The sequence below is a fragment of the Sinocyclocheilus rhinocerous genome, unplaced genomic scaffold, assembly GCF_001515625.1.
Source record: "Sinocyclocheilus rhinocerous isolate Xijiao unplaced genomic scaffold, SAMN03320098_v1.1 scaffold3150, whole genome shotgun sequence".
Taxonomy (NCBI): Eukaryota; Metazoa; Chordata; class Actinopteri; order Cypriniformes; family Cyprinidae; genus Sinocyclocheilus; species Sinocyclocheilus rhinocerous.
Genome location: NW_015630557.1, coordinates 53448 through 72246, shown reverse-complemented (window position 1 = coordinate 72246; position 18799 = coordinate 53448). Strand labels below are relative to the sequence as shown.

The window sequence follows — 18799 nt, the reverse complement described above, 5'->3', positions numbered from 1 at the left end:
TAACTGCAAATTTGAAGAAAATGCTAGTCATTATTAAATTGCATTTATACATTAAAGTAAGTATTAGTAACATTAAATAGACGTTGGTTCTATGGAATAAATTAAAACAGCTTGCCATAAGACATGTAAATCGCTCACTCAGACAATGGAACTTGGCATAGAGTGGACTGGTGTCACATGTGAAACTTTTCCGGGCCTTTGAATATATAGCTTCAATGTCATGCAATAACGTATGCACATTTCATGTGAGCTAAATATTACTCTTTATTTAGCATTTTAAATGGTGTTCAGTATGAACAGTGAGTCTAAACCTCAAAAATACAATCAAAAATACACTGATGAAGTATTACACAGATATGTGTGTGGTTGTTTACATTTAGCGTGCCGTTATTGTCATTGTGATTCATTGCAGAAGGGGCTCTGTTTGTTTGCCTGTGTGTTTAGTCATCCTTATGTGTTATATAAGCCTTTCAGCAGTGGTGTATGAAAGATTCAGAAGAGCAAAACAATATCTTAAACAGCATTACCGTAATATAAAAAGAGATTCTCATTTATCTCTGCACCAGAGAATCGTTTGGAATAACAGCTGATCTGCCATCCATCAGTACAGCCTGGACTCATTCTCAGTATGTCTCCCACACAGCAAATCAAGAGAGCACCTGGAGGCAGATTACAAATGATGGGCTAGTTTGCTTTTGGCTTCACTTACTATTGTCAGGTTGTTTTTCTGTTTTATGACAGTTGCGTACATTGTCTTGTGTCCTTACTGATGCGGTTTTGCAAACACACACATGCTATCTCTTTCTGTTTTCTGTTTATGTTTTTAATTTCCCAAAGGTTTGGATCTTGAACCATTTTGTATCGTCATATATATATTTATGTATTAGCTAAGACTGCGTATCTGTTTCTCAAAGCCCACAATGCAGTCCTGGCACAATTCACAGTCCCCACCTACAGTCCTCACTTTTTGGCTCTTAGACAGGCGATGCCTACTGCAGCCTTTAAAATACAGTCAAAACGGACTCATTCAGTAAGTAGCGAGGTTTGTGTTAAAGTTTTAGCATGTATATGAGCATATGTTTAGCATCACACCCATATCATCTTGCCTTTGCACTAATGACAGGTGACAGCACAAAGAAAAGGTCACAATGAAAGACTCTTTATTTAAGTCTTTGAAGACTGAAATGACCAGTGGGAGAGTATGGCTGCTTTCAGCTCACTGCTCAAAGACCCTGCTTTGACGATTTTTGTTTGGGTTCAGACATAATAGTAGTGTAGTTTTGGCCATATGTTTGACAGTATAGTTTATGGGGCTGCTGTTATTTTTAGCCTGCTTAGATAGCATAGGCCTTTTATTATTTTAATAGCAGAATAATGTGTTATGACAATATTAACACATTTGTATGAATAGTAACAGTTGTCACTAACAAAATAGTACTGTAAAATATGATGGTATTGGATATGTTTCCATGCTAATGGCATGTTTTTTTGGACATTGTACCACACATGTGGCTAAGGATGGTATGAATGATTTATTTATACAGTATAATTCTTCCTTACACAGTATAATTTTCCCTCTCTGGGGCTGTGCATTTACTTCTCATTTTACTTCAGTAAAGTGATATATTTCAAAGACATTCAACAACAAATTTCAGATTTGTTTTTTTTTTAGAAAATATTTCTATACATTTCTCTTAAATGTATCTTTTGTACAGAAATCTTAATTTTAATTATGCTTAATAATTATTAAAAATATCCATACATGTAAAATACACAAAATGTCCTTTCATATAATATCCATACATTTATAAATACGTTGCTAAAATTGCTACATTTTTCCTGTCAGCAGAAAACAAATCCTTATTGTTGAACCCTGTAAACTCTACAAATAGGCTTAATATTACTTACAACTTATAACATCCAAGTGAAAGATATAACACCAACTGTGCTGTTCTACAAGAACATTTGATATTTAGTCTAATTCAGCGGTGGCGAACTCCGGTCCTGGAGAGCTGCAGCCCTGCAGAGTACAGCTCCAACCCTAATTAAAACTCACCTGCCTGTAGCTTTCTAGTAACCCTTCAGACCTTGATTAGCTTGTTCAGGTGTGTTTGATTAGGGTTGAAGCAAAACTCTGCAGGGCTGCGGCTCTCCAGGACCGACGTTCGCCACCCCTGGTCTAATTGAAAGATTATAGTTAGGCGCCCTGTTCAAAGTTGGGTACTGCATGTAAGGTTGTAGAGTCCTTATATGAGGACGTCATAATCATGAGTCAGACCTCCAGCAGCAGCAGAGAAGACTATGCGATTATGGCTGCTTTCATTCCCCGATTTAAGTTGATCCGAAGGCACATTCGGTATGAAAACATTTCTATATTGTGATTCTTTATGTTTAGTTAATTCTTTATACTTTATATGCCGGATGTTAACCTTATTGCCTTTATCGTGCAAATTGTGCGATCTATTTCTGATGATGCGATGCTAGTCATTCTCTGTATAAAGAGCTTGTTATGTCTTATGTGATCACGTTATTGATTTACATGCTTATATTTCTGTATTTTTTGTGTTTACAGTTTTACGTTATTCCAAGATCGATAGTAAAGCTGGAGAAAAGATTCCTTGCTTCTGTTGTTATTGGAAGGCGTTATCTGTCTGCCAAATCAAGCAGGGCGTTTGATAAGAGGGCAGAACAACCACTATAATGTTCTCACACTTTATTCATTCATTCATACATTCATTCATTTTTATTTATTGATTTACATGCTTATATTTCTGTATTTTCTTGTATGTTTACAGTTTTACGTTATTTCAAGATCGATAGTAAAGCTGGAGAAAAGATTCCTTGCTTCTGTTGTTATTGGAAGGCGTTATCTGTCTGCCAAATCAAGCAGGGCGTTGATAAGAGGGCAGAACACCAACTTATCAGAAAAAAATAAATAAATAAAAAAACAGAATCACTGAGTGGGAAAAAGGATCATCCCCCTCCTAAAAATTACTTAAACTCCATCAGGAGTAGCTAATCACCTTCTCAATGGCACATCTGGATGAAAGAGCCAGGAGGAAACTGCTCAGAGAGGCGACCAAGAGGCCTACAGCAACACTGAAGCAGTTGCAGGAATTTATGTGCATGTGACAACAATATCACAAATTCTCCACAAATGTGGCTTGTATGGGAGGGCTGCAAGAAAAAAGCCACTCCTCAAGAAAGGCCACATGCAGTCAGCCTGAGCTTTGCCAAAATGCACCTTGAACATTCTGAGGCAGATGAGACTAAAATTGAATTATTTGGCCTTGAAGGAGAAAAAGGTGAATGTCCTTGCATGACCTAGTTAGAGCCCAGACTTCCCCATTGAAAATCTGTGGAATGACTTGAAGACTGCAGTCCACAAACAGTCACCATCAGATTTAACTGAACTTGAACAGTTCTGCAAAGAAGAGTGGACAAATATTGCAAAGTCTAGATGTGCAAAGTTAGTAGAGTCATATCTCTACAGACTAAAGGCTGTAATTAAAACAAAAGTGGTTCAACAAAATACTGCAGCAAGGGGGTGATGCTTTTTCCAACTCAATGATTCTGTTTTTTATTTTTTTATGACATGTTGGTGTTATATCTTTCACTTAGATGTTATAAGCTGCAATGAGTAAATACAGCTGGATAAAACAAAAACTGTATCCATCTTCATTTCAGGCTGCAAAGCAACAAAATGTGATAATTTTAAATTGGGGTGATTCTTTTCTATACCCACTGTATTTAAACATGCATACATTTAAAAATATGTAGCTAAAATTGCTAAATTTTTCCTTGGCCAACAGAAAACACTTCCTGATTGTTAAGTCCTGTAAATTATACAAATTAAGTCATAACATACTATATTTATCAAGTATATATTTGTACATATAAAATAGTGTTAAAGCAATTACTTGTGTGCATGTATTTGTTTACACTACAGTAACAAGACAGGAGATGATTTTAAGATGACAGGTCTGCAGAGACTACACCATCAGCAAGTATTCATTATTTGTAATGTACGTGTGTTGTGAATGAAATAGTTTGTTTCTGTGTGTGTGTCTTCATGACAGAGGAAGAGGGGTGGAGATAGGAGGTTGTGACACATTCACACACAATGAGCACCATTGAAAGCATCAGGGCTGAGCAGTCGTGATCTCTGCTTGAATTCCCAGCACATGCTCAGACGCTTTTATGCACTTAAGCTGATCAAATGAGTTGTGTGTGTGTGGAAATCCTCTTCCATAGCTGGTCAGCATATACTTAAACTAAAGAGGCTCGGACCAGCTGTATAATGTCTGATTGTGTGCATCTGTTCAGGTAACCTCAGTAGCTAAGCACCCACTGTGACTGTAGGAGGACAGGCGGGCTTTCTGAATTGTAAATAAAAAGAGAGAAAGAGGCAGAGTGGGGGAGAGAGACCTAGGGACAAAACAAAGAGAGAGAGAGAGATTACTCTAAACTAGGTCACAGAGCATCGGGAAGCAAATACACTCATTTACCCATGATTCACAGCAAGCTTTCGGACATGTTTTGCTGTCTCTCCCACTATCTTCTCTCTGTTTTCTCCTCTTTCCCACCATGTTATTGCTTGTTGTTTCCTTAAAAAAAAAAAAAAATCTTTACTGGTTCGTGTAGCTAGCTCGATCTGAAGTGCATGCCACACAGGACATGTTAATAGTTAATATATTTTGCAATGCTTGCGATATGGGTTCCTCGCTAACTGAATTATTCACCGGTCTGTGATGGACATCAGGTTTGAAAAGGAAGAGATGCACACTTTACTTCTGGTAGACACACACTATAGACACAAATTCAGTCAGCGAGCAGAGTTTTTCCAGCTGCCAGGTGAAGCTTATATCTGTTTCATAACACTTTCCACTCAGGTAACACTCATCAAGATGGACTCTTGGAGTCAAAAGTCCTTGCTAGCAAAAAGTACCATGTTTTTGGACGTATACCATGGTATTTTTTTTTTGTACTATGTAAATACCACATATGAATTTACTGTAGTAATCATTCATGGTGCATATCAAAGATTCAATTTAAATTTTCTGTGCAGATTTTTTTCACCTTGTATTTTTGTGAAAAGTGTGAAGGTGCGGCGGTCACATTAGCAAAATTTCTGCTAAATTAAAAACAAAAAAAGAACAAATAAAAAAGTCTATTGTAAATAATATAGGGCTGAATGAAGCACAGCTCACACAGAAGTCACTTCCAAATCAATTAGCTTTTTTCTTTTAAAGCGGCAGATTCGCATGACCAACTGAAAAGCATGCAAAATCTGTTTGGGGAACTTTTTCGCCTTCACTCGAAACTCACACAGTGATTCCTTTTGAAGTGACTGGGTTTCATAGTGCAATGGTAAATGTGACAACACCTTCAGAATGCAATTCATAATGTATCACAAGAATGCGTTGAGTTCTCAGTGTTGCCACTGCTATAGCAGTCATTAATATAAACTGTCTTCTTCAATAGTCTGTTTTCTTTTTCAAGTCTGTTATTGTCATTGCGGAGAAATAATTTGAATACTGATGAAAATACCATGAATACTAAGGTTTGTCACCAAGTACAATGCAAGAGCGCGCATTTTTCTGGCCTTACATTAACAGACCTGTTTTAAAGAACCCTGTGCTTTTATTGTGGCTAAAATGATCTCTCCAAACATGCACAGATAATTTCTCATCTGAGTAGGCTTTTGTGTTGTTTTGATGTGTGTATGTATGTATTTGGGTGGGTTGTATTTAGAGTCATAGTTGCTATGGTAACAGTAGAGTTGGCCTTAGGCTGGTCTCATTCATAAGGTATAAAGCTAGAAGCAGTAAGAAGCCCATATGCCACAAGAACAGCTAAAACAGTATGACATAAAATCTTTGAACTGTATCACACACCACACAGTATGACCTTTATTAGAGGGCTGCTGAAAGGTGAAGTGTGTAATTTTTGTGTCGCAACATAATTGTAAAAATAGCTGAGGGCAATGAAAAGGGTGCTTTCCTACACAAATCCTGCTGTCACAATGCTGGGGGTTTGCGTGAGTGTTGCTATGTGGTTGCAAAAGTGTTGAGTGGTGTTTAGCTTGTTGTTAGGTGGTTGCTAGGAAGTTCTGGGTGGTAATTTATTCTCAATGTTGAAATTATTTTAATAATCAGTTTTTTAACTGTTAAACGCAGTACAACAAATGTAATAATGAAACGTTTTTTTTAATATAAAATACTTGTATAAATTATAATTTTCTTTTCATGTTACAATAATGAGAATGAGGCTCTGAATTCAGAACTGAAGTAAAATTTTCCCTAAAAATAATGTAATTAATAATAAAAAAAATTATTAGGGTCCTAAAAGCTTTAATAGGGCTTTAAACTGTTTTATGTTATTTTGGCTGATCTGGACACCTCTTCATGTTAAAGTTTGACAGCATTTTAACTTGCACACGATAAAGCACACTGTAAACACAGGTCAGATCATCCCCATATTCTGTGTTACAAAGTGAATTAGGAAGGTTACACCTGACAAGGCATGTTCCCAGGTGTGTGAAGTGGTAATTTGAGTCTTGTTGTCACCTGCATGCACACACCCTGGTAACCCTGACTTTACTGTTTCCGTGAGCGGGTTTTCAAAGCCGGTTTGTAGATCTGGTTGTATAATATAGCAGTCAAGAACAGATAAGAATGAATTGAACTCCCTGTTGTGTCTTTTTCTCTGTCTGTCTGTGTTTCTCTCTGTCTCTCACAGTCTGTTTTTATATTCTCAGCAGAACAGGAAACCATGTCATAGGGTAGAAGATTTAGCACTGGAGAACATGACATCATCCAGAGGGAAATGAAATGTGTGTGTGTGTGTGTGTGTAAGGAAAGATAGAATGTTGGATGTGGACAAAAGAACAGGAGGGCAATGAAATTCAGGTGGTCGATAACCAAGGCTGTGTGTGTGTGTGTGTGTGTGTGTAGGGACACAATGGAGAGATTGCTGTATTGTGTCTTGAGTGAAAGTCATTGTGGGCATTCTGTTGTGTCATAGTGTTTCAGGGCCAGTGATGCAGCACACCAGAGGGAGGGTGGATATGAGGATCTGAAAACAGTGTAGTCAGGGAAAGTTAACGCTTTTCAAAAGAGCAAGACAAGTTCTCTCTTACAGTCAATAAAAAAAATTAATTGAGACTTAATGGTCTCTCTCTCTCTCTCTCTCTCTCTCTCACACACACACTCTAGACAGTGAGACACGCACATATTCCTGCTCCAGATCCAACTTTCCCACAGTCCGAGCAGCTGTTGTGCATGTCTGTCGTATAGAAAGTCACTTAGGGATTAGATGGTTCAGTCTCTATTGTAATTACCTTTACAGAAAATGCATAATGTGAAGCCATTTACATAAACAATTTTTTTTTTTGGAACATCAAGAGTTTCCATCACAGGAATAATTCACATTTTAAATATATTATTTTAAATTTATTTTTTAAATATTTTAAATTTTAAAATGATAAATTAATAATAATTTACAAAATTACTATTTTTACTGTTTTGTAAGCAAATAAATGCAGTCTTTATGAGCATAAGAATGGTAGTGTGTTTTATTTATTTGCTAAAGCCATTTTTCCCTCCAGAATTTAAAATTCATTTATTTTGTTGATTTTATTTTTTGAAATATATTGTTTTATTAATGTTTCAAAGTTTAATTCAGTTATTACTTATTCCATTTAGTCCCTCAGTTAATATTAAAATGCATGTAAAATGTACATTTATACAAGAATGACAAAAACACCTAGTCACTTGTAGGTTATCTCTAATCATTTCTATCTTGCTAACAGAACTTGCAGTGAAACAGTAACACTCATGTAGCTTTATCTCTTAAAGGGGTGGCATCCTCCCTCAACTCCTTTCTCTCAAGGCCAAGGAAATCCCCACGTGTTTGTCAGTGTGTATGCATGCATGCCAATAGATGTTTATGTATGCACAAACTAAATCATGGAAAATGCCAGAGACGGGAAAAGAAGTGCTGTGCTGATAAATGTTGCTTGTCATAGGACGTTTGCCCATAATGCCTTGCAAATACAAGATCACAGAGCTGTCATGATTAAATAGATTTTCAAACCCTCTTGATGTTCAGATATTAGCTCAATTCAGACTAAGGATCCACAATAGAAAAGTATTTGGATTGGATTTTTATGATAAATGTTGGATTACAGAGATTATTATGGATTTATTGCATTGATACTAGTTTAAAAAATAAGATTGGGATCTCAGGCCAGTATAGTTTGGCTTTAAGTCCTGGAATAATTTACCTTTCAGGACAGTTCAGTATATTTGAATTAGAGTTTAAGAATGTAAATTTGAAATAAGGGTTTTATCTTTGGAATTAAGGTTAGAGTTCAGGCATAATGTCTGGATTACAAATCAAAGGGATAGTTCACCCAAAAATGAAAATGACCCCATGATTTACTCACCCTCAAGCCATCCTAGATGTATATGACTTTCTTTAAGATGAATACAATCAGAGTTATATTAAACAATGTCCTGGCTCTTCCAAGCTTTATAATGGCAGTGAATGGTGGTTGAGATTTCAGGATGGCTTGAGGGTGAGTAAATCATGGAGTCATTTTCATTTTTGGGTGAACTATCCCTTTAAGATTAATGTTCAGACGTTAGATTGCAGGTTGTATGGCATTTGACTATATTAAAATGTTACTATATTACATTGAAAGTACACAGTTAATAAAATTCCAAATTTAGATCTCTGATTTGTGGTAGTGAGATTCTGAGGTGGGATTGTAGCATAAATGTCACAGGTTACTGATGCATAGACTGACAGTGTGTGTTGATGTCTAACTTTAGGTCATGGATGTGAGCGAGTGAGTGACTGGTCAAGGCTTAATGTAGATTTCTGCCTTAGTCTGTTATCACTCACTTCACATTATCATGATTCTCCCAACAACCAACCACAATCCATCTGAGCCTCACTGTGGACTGGACCACCTTAGGCCACCAATAAAACCTTCTAGCTTGTGGCTGACTTAGAAGAGCACATCTACTTGTCTTGAAAGTTGACTTTGTCATTTACTGTTCAAAACCATTCCTTCTGAACAACACTAAAATAATCATATACAGAATATACACATATACATAACCCCCTTCATAGCTACATGTGATAGAACAGTCTGGTGAAGCTAAAAATATCCCATGGTGCAGCTGGGTTCGGTCCTCATGCATTACTTATGGGAGTTGACTCTTCTTTGGCTATTTTCCCCTTTTTAATGTTGAAAATGCTTTGAAAGAATGATTTGTTTAGTAGCCTGTCTCATGAATCTGTGCTGTTTACTGTCAACACTTAAGCATAAGGGCCAATCTGATTTCTATGGGATTATAATAAATATTTTTCTGTTATCTCTTTTGAAATCTTTCCCCTACAGGGGGTGTGTTGAAATGAGCTTGAGCTGCTCACGTATCATAACCAAAGCTCTCTCCATCCTGCATAATCCCACTAGATTACACATTCTGCTCTTTCACACTCACAAGCACACACATGATGCAGCACTAACTCACACAAATCAACTTGGCTCTTAGAATGTAAGATTGCGATGATCTTTAAGGATTTGGATGTTTCTAAACCAGTGTTTCCAAACCTCCTCCATCAACAGCTAAAAAGTGTTCCTTTGAAATCATATTTTACCAGATATTATTTAGCATTATCATTATTAATAATCTGCTACTACAATGCCAATGCGTATACCCTACTGTTCAAAAGTTCAGGGTCAATAAGATTTTTAAAATGTGTTTTAAAGATGTTTTTTGTTTTGTTTTCTCATGCTCAGCAAGGCTGGATTTATTTGATCAAAAATACAGTAAAAAAAAAAAAAAAGTGATCATTTCTTTTGGGATTCTTTGATGAATGAAAGTTCAAAAGAACAGCATTTAGTTGAATTAGAAATATTTTGTAACATTGTAAATGCCTTTGCTGTCACTTTTGATCAGTTTAATGCATCCGTGTTGAGTAGTATTACTTTTTTTAATCTTTTGAACATTAGTGTATATATGCACAAAAATCATTAGATAATCACAGTTATTTTAATATGTTCACAATCATTTATAACTTTATTTTAAGTCATAATTTCTGCTTGACAATGCAAAATTAAAATCTTTCCCTTTTTCCTACACATACCCCTGGTTACAAAAGAAATGCGCTGACCCCAAAACATTTTGACACTTAAGCTATAAATAAATTAGCTTTTCTCATTTAAAATAAATGCAAAAGAAATTTATAAAAAATTTAAATATATATATATATTTTTGCATTTGAACTGTATAAAAACTTTTTGGAAGGCCACTGCATGTTGAATATTACACAGAAATGAGGTGGAAAGATGTGTGTTTTGTCCAACCACAATCTATCTGACTGTTTTGAAAGACATTCAGCCAAAAATGAAATTAACAGGTAATCATGCTATCTCTCTTTTTTAGGTGACATCACACAAAAAGGATACGAGAAGAAGAGGGCCAAAGTTTTAGCACCCTACTTGACACAAACACAAAGTAAGAATACAGAAATCTCCCTGCTTATGCACCTTCTTCCCTCCATCTCCTTTTCTGCCATAGTATCTTTCTCCTTGTTTTTCTCAGTTGTCCACTGACTCATATGATAATGTGGTTATGAAACATCTTCTCAGGCTGTTCCTCTTGAGGTTGAAGGGTTCCATCTAGAGTCCCTCTGTACTGCCCTCTACTGTTCATGCATTGGACTGCAGCATGAATTGCTATTATTTTATTGACAGTCGCTGATGTGAGATATGTAGGATTTGTTAGGCTGATTTTTGTCTTTTTTCATGCTGGAGAGATTGGAGATTAAACAGCTTTTCACATCTACTTCCCATTCATATCTTCCATTTTCTGTAATCATTGACTGCGTCTGCTAGTTTGCATGAAGTTCACTCTTATTGTCTCTACAGATTTGGCTCCGCCTCCAGCCTATGATGCACAGTCTCCTGGTCCAAGCTCCGCCTCTGCACCTGAACCTGGCCCTTCGAACTCGTCCTCCTCCTCTTCTCACCACCGGCGCACACGGCGTCCACACCGGAGCAGTGGGACTAGAGATGAACGCTACAGATCAGGTTAGAACAGCCTGACAACATACAAATCGTTTTCTGTTTCTTTTTCATTTTATCAGCCATTATAGTGCGTTTTAGTTCTTCAAAGGTGATGTTTTTGCCTTTAGCACCACTAAACAAAAGACAATTCATTTTATCAGCCATTATAGAGGCTGATAATGTTTTGCCTCTAATGGCACTAAACGATATAGCAAAAATATCACAGCCCTTTGTCTTGAAAAAAAAACATTCTGCTGATTTGATATATATATATAAACTTTCCATCCAATACTTTTTTTCACAAAATTTAATATATAGGAGTGTATAAAGAAGTGGAAAAATATGTTCAAATACTTTATTTAATGTCAAAGAACTTTACATAAGCACAAGTTCATAAACAAGATTTCCTTAAAATGGTTGTCGAAAGCAAAGAGCTACAAAATGCATCAGTATTTTTGGAATCCGCACTGCAAAATTAGTAAGAAACAAGTATTAGATTTCATTCAGCAAATATGATGTACGGCGGTGTAATGATATACAGCCCCCGGCTTACTTATAAACGTACTTATATGGGTTACTTATAGTGATCTCTGCACATTAAAAAGTATTTCAACATAGAACAAATCACACACTTCACCTTTAAAACTTAGAGCTCCAATTTGCAAGCTGTAAATGGACTGGCCTTTACCTAAGATTTATGGGGTGCGAGGTTTACAGAGTCTGCAGATGGTAATTTTGCCTGTCCTCTGACCACATCCTTGAAGGAACTGTTTAGTCATCTGCCATGGCAGTCATACTTGGACAAAATGGTTGCCTAGATAAAATGTGTCACTTTGGATTTCTGGTGCTTTGTGGCAATTGAAAGATGGCAGCTTGCTTATTTGATTGTTGATTGCTTTTTCAGGTGCTCGCCACAGATGTGATTATATATTTTACTGTCCTACTGTTGTCAGAGAGCAGTTTCATTAGTCCTGCGGATTCAATCAGTTGATTTCACTGCATAATTTATGTTCAGGGCCTTGCAAGCATTTCCAAATGCAAATGCAAGCATTTCCAAAACTATCGGTTAAGAAGGTTTACTGATAATACAGGAGTTACTGATTTATATCAAGGTACAGAAAGAAAGTTAATGAGATTCCAATTAGTCTTGTACTCTGGAGTAAAGCATTTAACCCCAGGATGTCATACTGTACCTGTCGCTTTGGATAAAACCAAACATGCTCAGAGGTCCAAGTAAAAAAACGGTCTGTTTCCAGTTTTTTCTTTTTCTTTTTGTCTCAGATATCCACACTGAGGCAGTTCAGGCAGCTCTGGCCAAGCATAAAGAGGAAAAGATGGCACTGCCCATGCCAACCAAACGTCGGTCCGCATATGTACAGTCACCAATTGACAACTGCACCCCACCAGGTAATATATGCAAGCACCAAATAAACCATTTCACTAATATATTAGAGTGCTAGAGAAGAATATCTCACGTAAATGTACAGAACCATACCACATATAGTAAGGAAGTATATCATTATATAGTTAATAGTTAGTATAGCCAATCAAGATCTTACACTTTTCCTGTTTAAAATGGCAAAAGTACCGGTATTTCTCAGTGAAACTCTGACAGCATCAAATCTTTATCCTTATGTATTTTATATAATAATCATGCAGTGAATATTGGATCAGTTATTTAAGTTTTAACTAAATTGTTACAATTTGTATTTTGTGTGTTGTACTTTTCAAATTTGAACATTTAGTCATTTACTACTTTTAAATTAATTTTTTTACATAAGTTACTTTTATATCTAATCATATAAATTATTTTAATTTAAGGTACTTTTTATTTTAACATGTAATTAGTTTTAATTTAATTTGTTAATATTAATATAGACTTATAATACATATAAATATTAAGGAATACAATTCAAACGAATTAAAAAGTTAAAAAAGTAAATAAAAATAATTAATTATTATTATATGTATTATTGTATTATAGATAAATATATTTATTAAAAATATATATTTATTATCTATTAATGTATTTAAAATAATGTATATGTTTAGCATAACTTTTGTTTTTGCTGTGGTGTTAAAATTTGTAGAAATTGTACTGGTATTGACAATTTGGTATCGTGACAACCACATTTACTATTCTTAGGAAAAACATTATAAAACTGCCTAAATAGTTCTTACCATTATTTTTCTTATACTTATTCTATCATTCTCTTCCTTGTCTTTTAATTTATTTTCTCTTGTTCTTTCTTTCTTTCTTTCTTTCTTCTTTCTCTCTCTCTCTCTCTCTCTCTCTCTCTCTGTTAGACTCCTCCTCTTCCTCTGATGATGAGGCCGTGTCAAGTGAAAGTGCAGGGCCTCAGCAGTCTCCAGACACCTGGATTAATAGCTCTCTGCACGGCTCCTCCACCTCCTCCTCCGCCTCCTCCACTCTCTCCCATGGGGAGTCTCGGCCCACCCAGGCTCCTCAGCCTCAGTCTCAGCAGGTCCCACCTCCACCCGCACCTGTCCACCCGCCCCACTCCCACTCCCAGCCCTCCGCCCTGGCAGAGGCCTTCACTCAGACACGCATCGGTGAGTCACAATTACCCCACACTATTTATGCCATTGTTAATAAATTTTTGATTTTTCATTTGTATCATTTGGTTTTAAGTTTTAATTTTATCTGGTTAACCAGCCATTTTTGCATGTGTTTTCATTGCTTTATTATTTCTAAATAGTTTGTCTCTTATGTTTTCTTCTTCTAAATGTTTGTTTTCTTTTCATTTATTTTTTTTGTGACTGTCAGTGAGAAGAATAGGAAGAGGTAAAATTAAGTGTTAGCAGTCTTTCACCTTGCCCTGTGTGTAAAATTTGTTGTGAGTTATGAATATTATCTGCCCCTCCACATGCCCCACCTTTAAGCCTCTGCCCCACCTGTGTGTTTAAAGCCTATGAATGATTGGTCTGTCCATAGGAACTGATGAAAGATTAATAAAGGTTCTTAGAGAAGTGGGTGAACTTGTTACCTTAATACACACTTGATCTCATACTGTTTTTTTTTTTTTCAGAGTGTGTGCTTTTCCTGCAAATTACGTACCTTGAGTGTGTGTGAAATGCAGACAGTAACTGTAGACAGTCTGTAGACTGTGAGGTTAGCCTAGAAAATCTACCAATAATCAACTGTGAATGTATAGACAACATGAAACGCCATTTGCACCCTTACAAAAAACTGTTTATTTGCATCAGACCTGAAACAGAATAATCAGTAGGCTGATATTATTGGTTAATTTAATTTTTCTCTACCTACACAGCCTTAGCCCACAGAGACAGAGAAAGTTATTCCATTTTGATGAAAGATTATGAAAACAGTAATGTACGATGATGATGAGACACAATAAAACCAGAGACAGTTATGTAAGAGATAATGTACAGTAGGTAAAATAAACCCTGACAGGGTGATCAATATTGTAGCGCCCTGAAGAGATTTATTTTGGGATAATGAGCGATGGACTGTACATTATCTCACGATAAAGGCACAAATTACTCAGCTACTTAGCCAATAAATAAATAAAATAACATGAAATATTGATTTGAAATTAAATTACTTTACAATTGTATAATTATATTTTATAAAGTTTTTAAATATACATTTATATTGCAGTAATTTCACATTCAATCTTTAAGTTAATGTAGAAACAACATAAAGACATAATATTTTTTTAATATTTGTTTAGTGGCATCTTTTTATGACTGAAGGCAAGTATCACCGTCACAATGTCATTCAGTTTGGACATTGTTTTCATCTTGTACCATTCCACCGTTAATTGTGTCATTTTGTTCAGGTGTGTGTAGTTAATTATCCTTGTTTGGTCTGTGTATTTAAGTTCCTGTGTGTTCAGTTCTAGTTTGTCGGGTCTCGTCAACACAGCTCGCCTTGGCTCCTCCCTCTAGCGCAGCCGCCATGGAGTGCAGTCCTGGCTGTGCCCTGGTCTCCACCTACCCTCTCCTGCTCAAGGCTCCTTCCTGGTCATCTCCTCCACCTGCACCTCCCTGGATTTTGTTTGTCGTCCTCCCGGTTGTCCGTCCTCCTCCCGAACCTCCTGCATTTCTCTGCTGGCGTGCCTGCCCACCCTTTGCCATCCCTTCACCATCTCCTCATCGCCTCATCCTTCTCTCTACGATGCGAGGTTGCACTTTCCGGGAGGGGGACAATCTGTCACAGTGTCATTCAGCTTGGACTTTGTTTTCCTCTTGCATCGTCCCCCTCATTGAGTTAATCATGTCATTTTGTTCAGGTGTGTAGTTAATTATCCTTGTTTGGTCTGTGTATTTAAGTGCCTGTGTGTTCAGTTCTAGTTTGTCCGGTCTCGTCAATGTCAGCGTCTGCGTTTATGCTACCCTGTGTGTTGGATTACCCTTGTTGGATTACCAGTGTGTTGGATTAAAGACTTGATAAACCTTCGTCTTCGTGCGTTTGTGAGCAGCACAGCTGTCACAATCACTGATAAAAATTTTTTTCTAATATTTAACCATTGACTATAACCATTCAACATTACAGTATAATTGAGAGCTATCAACTTTAACATTTATTAGACTTTAAAAATAACATTTAAATAACGTTTAACCTAAAACAATTTTCACATAAACCAATTATAATAAGTGTCATATTCACCTGTGCCCTTCAGCTAGTAGGAAATCTACAGAAATTGGATAAAGTTATCAAACACTAAATTCTTAATTTAGTCAAGCTACAGGATCACTAAATTCTTAAAGCTACAGGATTGTTAGGTTATTTTGGCTGCTGCCACTGCTGAACAGCTAATCTGACACGCATCATATTTTCTCACAACTCTTTACCTTTTCTGACTCACTTTTGGTGTCTCTATAATAAGCTGAGGAGTTGAGTGTGTTAGATGAGGTAGACAGTGCTGGGGCGCTCCAGGATGCATTTCAGAGACACGATCTTAAATGTGACTCATATAATAAATACATGTATGCACAGATTTAAGGCAGCTTTAATTGCCTTTTTGGTAACTTTAACTGATGACATAACTACGACACTGCATGCTCATAGTTTCTTTTGCGCTTTAATATGAAATGCACAGCACGTGCTGCTGCATTAGTGCATACAATTGAAGAGCACAGTATAACCGCTGACAGGACAGGAAAATTCGTTTTTACTGACATATGGCCTGACAAAATCTCATCTGACCCGCAGTTCACTGTTGTTCTACTGAAGCTCCCTCATCACCTGTACATTTTCCGCATTTGACTAGCACCTGGTGCTGAGGTGAAGTTGGAGTGCGCGTCTGAAAAGTCTCCTGTTTGATGTGGTCGTAAAGACGTTCTGCGTCTAAATAAATGCAATTCTTGATAAGAAAAAAGAGACAGAAGCAGCAGTTGTTAGTGGGGTGGCCAACCCTACTCTCACATTACCTCCCCCTTCTCAAGGCCACGCACTGTCCAGGTATCGTGACAGGAAAGTGTTAATTTCTTTTTAATAAAAATCTTACTGACCCAAACTTTTGAACAGTAGAGTACTATATGTAGGAAATCAATGTCACTTACACAGTTTAGATGACATTATATAGAAATATTTGAATGTTAGATAAATCAAAATGAAGTATTCTAGACATGTATAATAATAAAGTAAATAGGGGCTGTTTGATTTCTTGTTGTCTTTAAAATATTTTTGGGCTTATCCCCAGTTTAAGCAATTCAAGGAAGCATATGCTGAAAGCAGTACTTGAATGCACAGAGTTTAACAAGACGCTTAAAGGAATAGTTCACAATTGGATTGAAAAAAGCGGTACAAACATTATTCTGTTAAATTTGCCCTTTGTTTTCCACATAAGAAAAGAAGCCTTACAGGTTTGGAGGGACAAAGTTATTAGAAATTAATTTTTCATTTTGGGTCCACTATTACTTTAAGAGATAGGGTATGATATCTTTAAAACTTTTAGCTGGGTTGGGTATGAGTGAGTAATATTATGTTATTTTGTACCAGATCCAGTAGGAGTCGGGCCCCCTGATATGCCATCCCAAGCTCAGGCCAGAGGCTCTCGTGTGGATCTGCCTTCCAACGCCGTGGTGCGAGGCATGAGTCGAGGCCAGAGCCGGTCCAGCATGATGGAGACAGCAGACGGTACTGAGTGTGTGTGTGTGCAGGAGAAAAGAGAGTAATAGAGAGAGAGAGAGAGAGATAAATAAAGAAACATTTATTTGTAATGTGCTACAATAGACATACATGCTCTCAAAATGTAATGTACTGTATGTCAATCTTTAAGTGCCTTTTCATAACTTTCTTTTCATGCCTCTCAGAACTTTGAGTTAACATCTCAGTAGGGGCATTTCAATTAGTCTTTATGAATGCTGTGCTTGATTGCTTCATTAATCGCATCCCGTTTCTTTTTTCTTTTCCACCTTTTATCCACTTGTGTCATGTTGCTTTTCTCTGTCAGTGAGAAGAGTTGGCAGAGGTAATGATTGGTCATAGACATGTCCTGTAGGTTGGCTTTAAAACTGTGTGTTTGTGTTTGTATACTATATATGTGTTACTCAGAGAGAATGTGAACCCAAGTGAAACCCTGCACTTCTTTAGGAAAATAAATAAATAATAGTAGATCACTCATCCCTCCATCTCTGTTTACATGTGGTTTTACTCAGTCCTGATCCTTCATAACACATCAAAGCTGTAGTCATCAATAGTTAAAATTCTTCTGTTATTTCCAAAAATCCTCATAAATGTATCATAAATTCCAAAGCCCTTTAGTATTTTTGTATAGAAGAATACAAAAATATCTCGGATACAGATACACTACCACTAACGCTACACTACCGTTCAAAAGTTTAGGATCGGTAAAATGTATTTTAATGATTTGAAGTCTCTTATGCTCACCAAGGTTGCACTTATTTGATAAAAAGATACAGCAAAATAGAGATATTGTGAAATATTTGTACAATTTAAAATAACTGTTTTCTATTTTTATATATTTTAAAAGCATAATTTATTCCTGTGATATCGAAGATGAATTTTCAGCAGCCATTATTCCAGTCTTCAGTGTCACATGATCCTTCAGAAATCATTCTAATATGCTGATTTGGTGCATATTTTGATGCAAGAAACATTTGTTATTATTATCAATGTTAAAGCTTTTTTTGGTGGATTTTTTTTTTCAGGCTTCTTTGAATTTCATTTAAAATATAATTTTTTGTATCACTGTAAAACTCTTTACTTTAATGCGACCTTGCTGAATAAAAGTCTTAACATTTTACTGACCACAAACTTTGGAATGGTGGTGTATATATAATTTTACGTATATTGATTTTATATTTAATTTGATCTATAAGCCATTGTGTATCTTGACATCTTTGGACCAGAACTGATAATACCACTGTAGGAGAGTGTAATTACGTATATTATACGTTCATACATACGCTCTAGTCATGATTTACGAATTCCCAGGTCAGTTGAAAGTGTCCGTGAGTGTGTGTTTGTTCGTCTGTCTCATCCCACCCTGCCTGACCCCGTTCCTGGTGTAGGTGTTCCTGTGTCGAGTCGTGTGTCCACGAAGATTCAGCAGCTGCTAAACACGCTAAAACGACCCAAACGCCCACCACTCAGTGAGTTCTTCATGGATGACCAAGAGGAGATCGTAGAAGGTAAATGAATGAGTTCAGAAAACATCTCTGAAAGCAAGCTGCAATAATCTGGATCAACGTGTTTCTTCCTCC

At 36.4% G+C, this 18799-nt stretch overlaps 1 protein-coding gene across 4 annotated transcripts in view; it reads left to right on the top strand.

Annotated features, from left to right (window-relative positions):
• LOC107740567 (disco-interacting protein 2 homolog B-A-like) overlaps nucleotides 1–18799 on the top strand; it is a 32408-nt gene that overhangs the window by 1406 nt on the left and 12203 nt on the right. For 2 of the 4 annotated variants that reach the window (XM_016553017.1, XM_016553015.1), the window contains exons 2-8: nucleotides 10461–10532; nucleotides 10946–11107; nucleotides 12365–12490; nucleotides 13391–13657; nucleotides 17073–17210; nucleotides 17527–17544; nucleotides 18608–18727. In XM_016553017.1, coding sequence (XP_016408503.1) covers nucleotides 10461–10532; nucleotides 10946–11107; nucleotides 12365–12490; nucleotides 13391–13657; nucleotides 17073–17210; nucleotides 17527–17544; nucleotides 18608–18727 — 903 coding nt within the window. Of the gene's footprint in view, nucleotides 1–10460; nucleotides 10533–10945; nucleotides 11108–12364; nucleotides 12491–13390; nucleotides 13658–17053; nucleotides 17211–17526; nucleotides 17545–18607; nucleotides 18728–18799 lie in introns of those variants that run through there. The other 2 variants (XM_016553016.1, XM_016553018.1) reach the window with 2 other exon arrangements.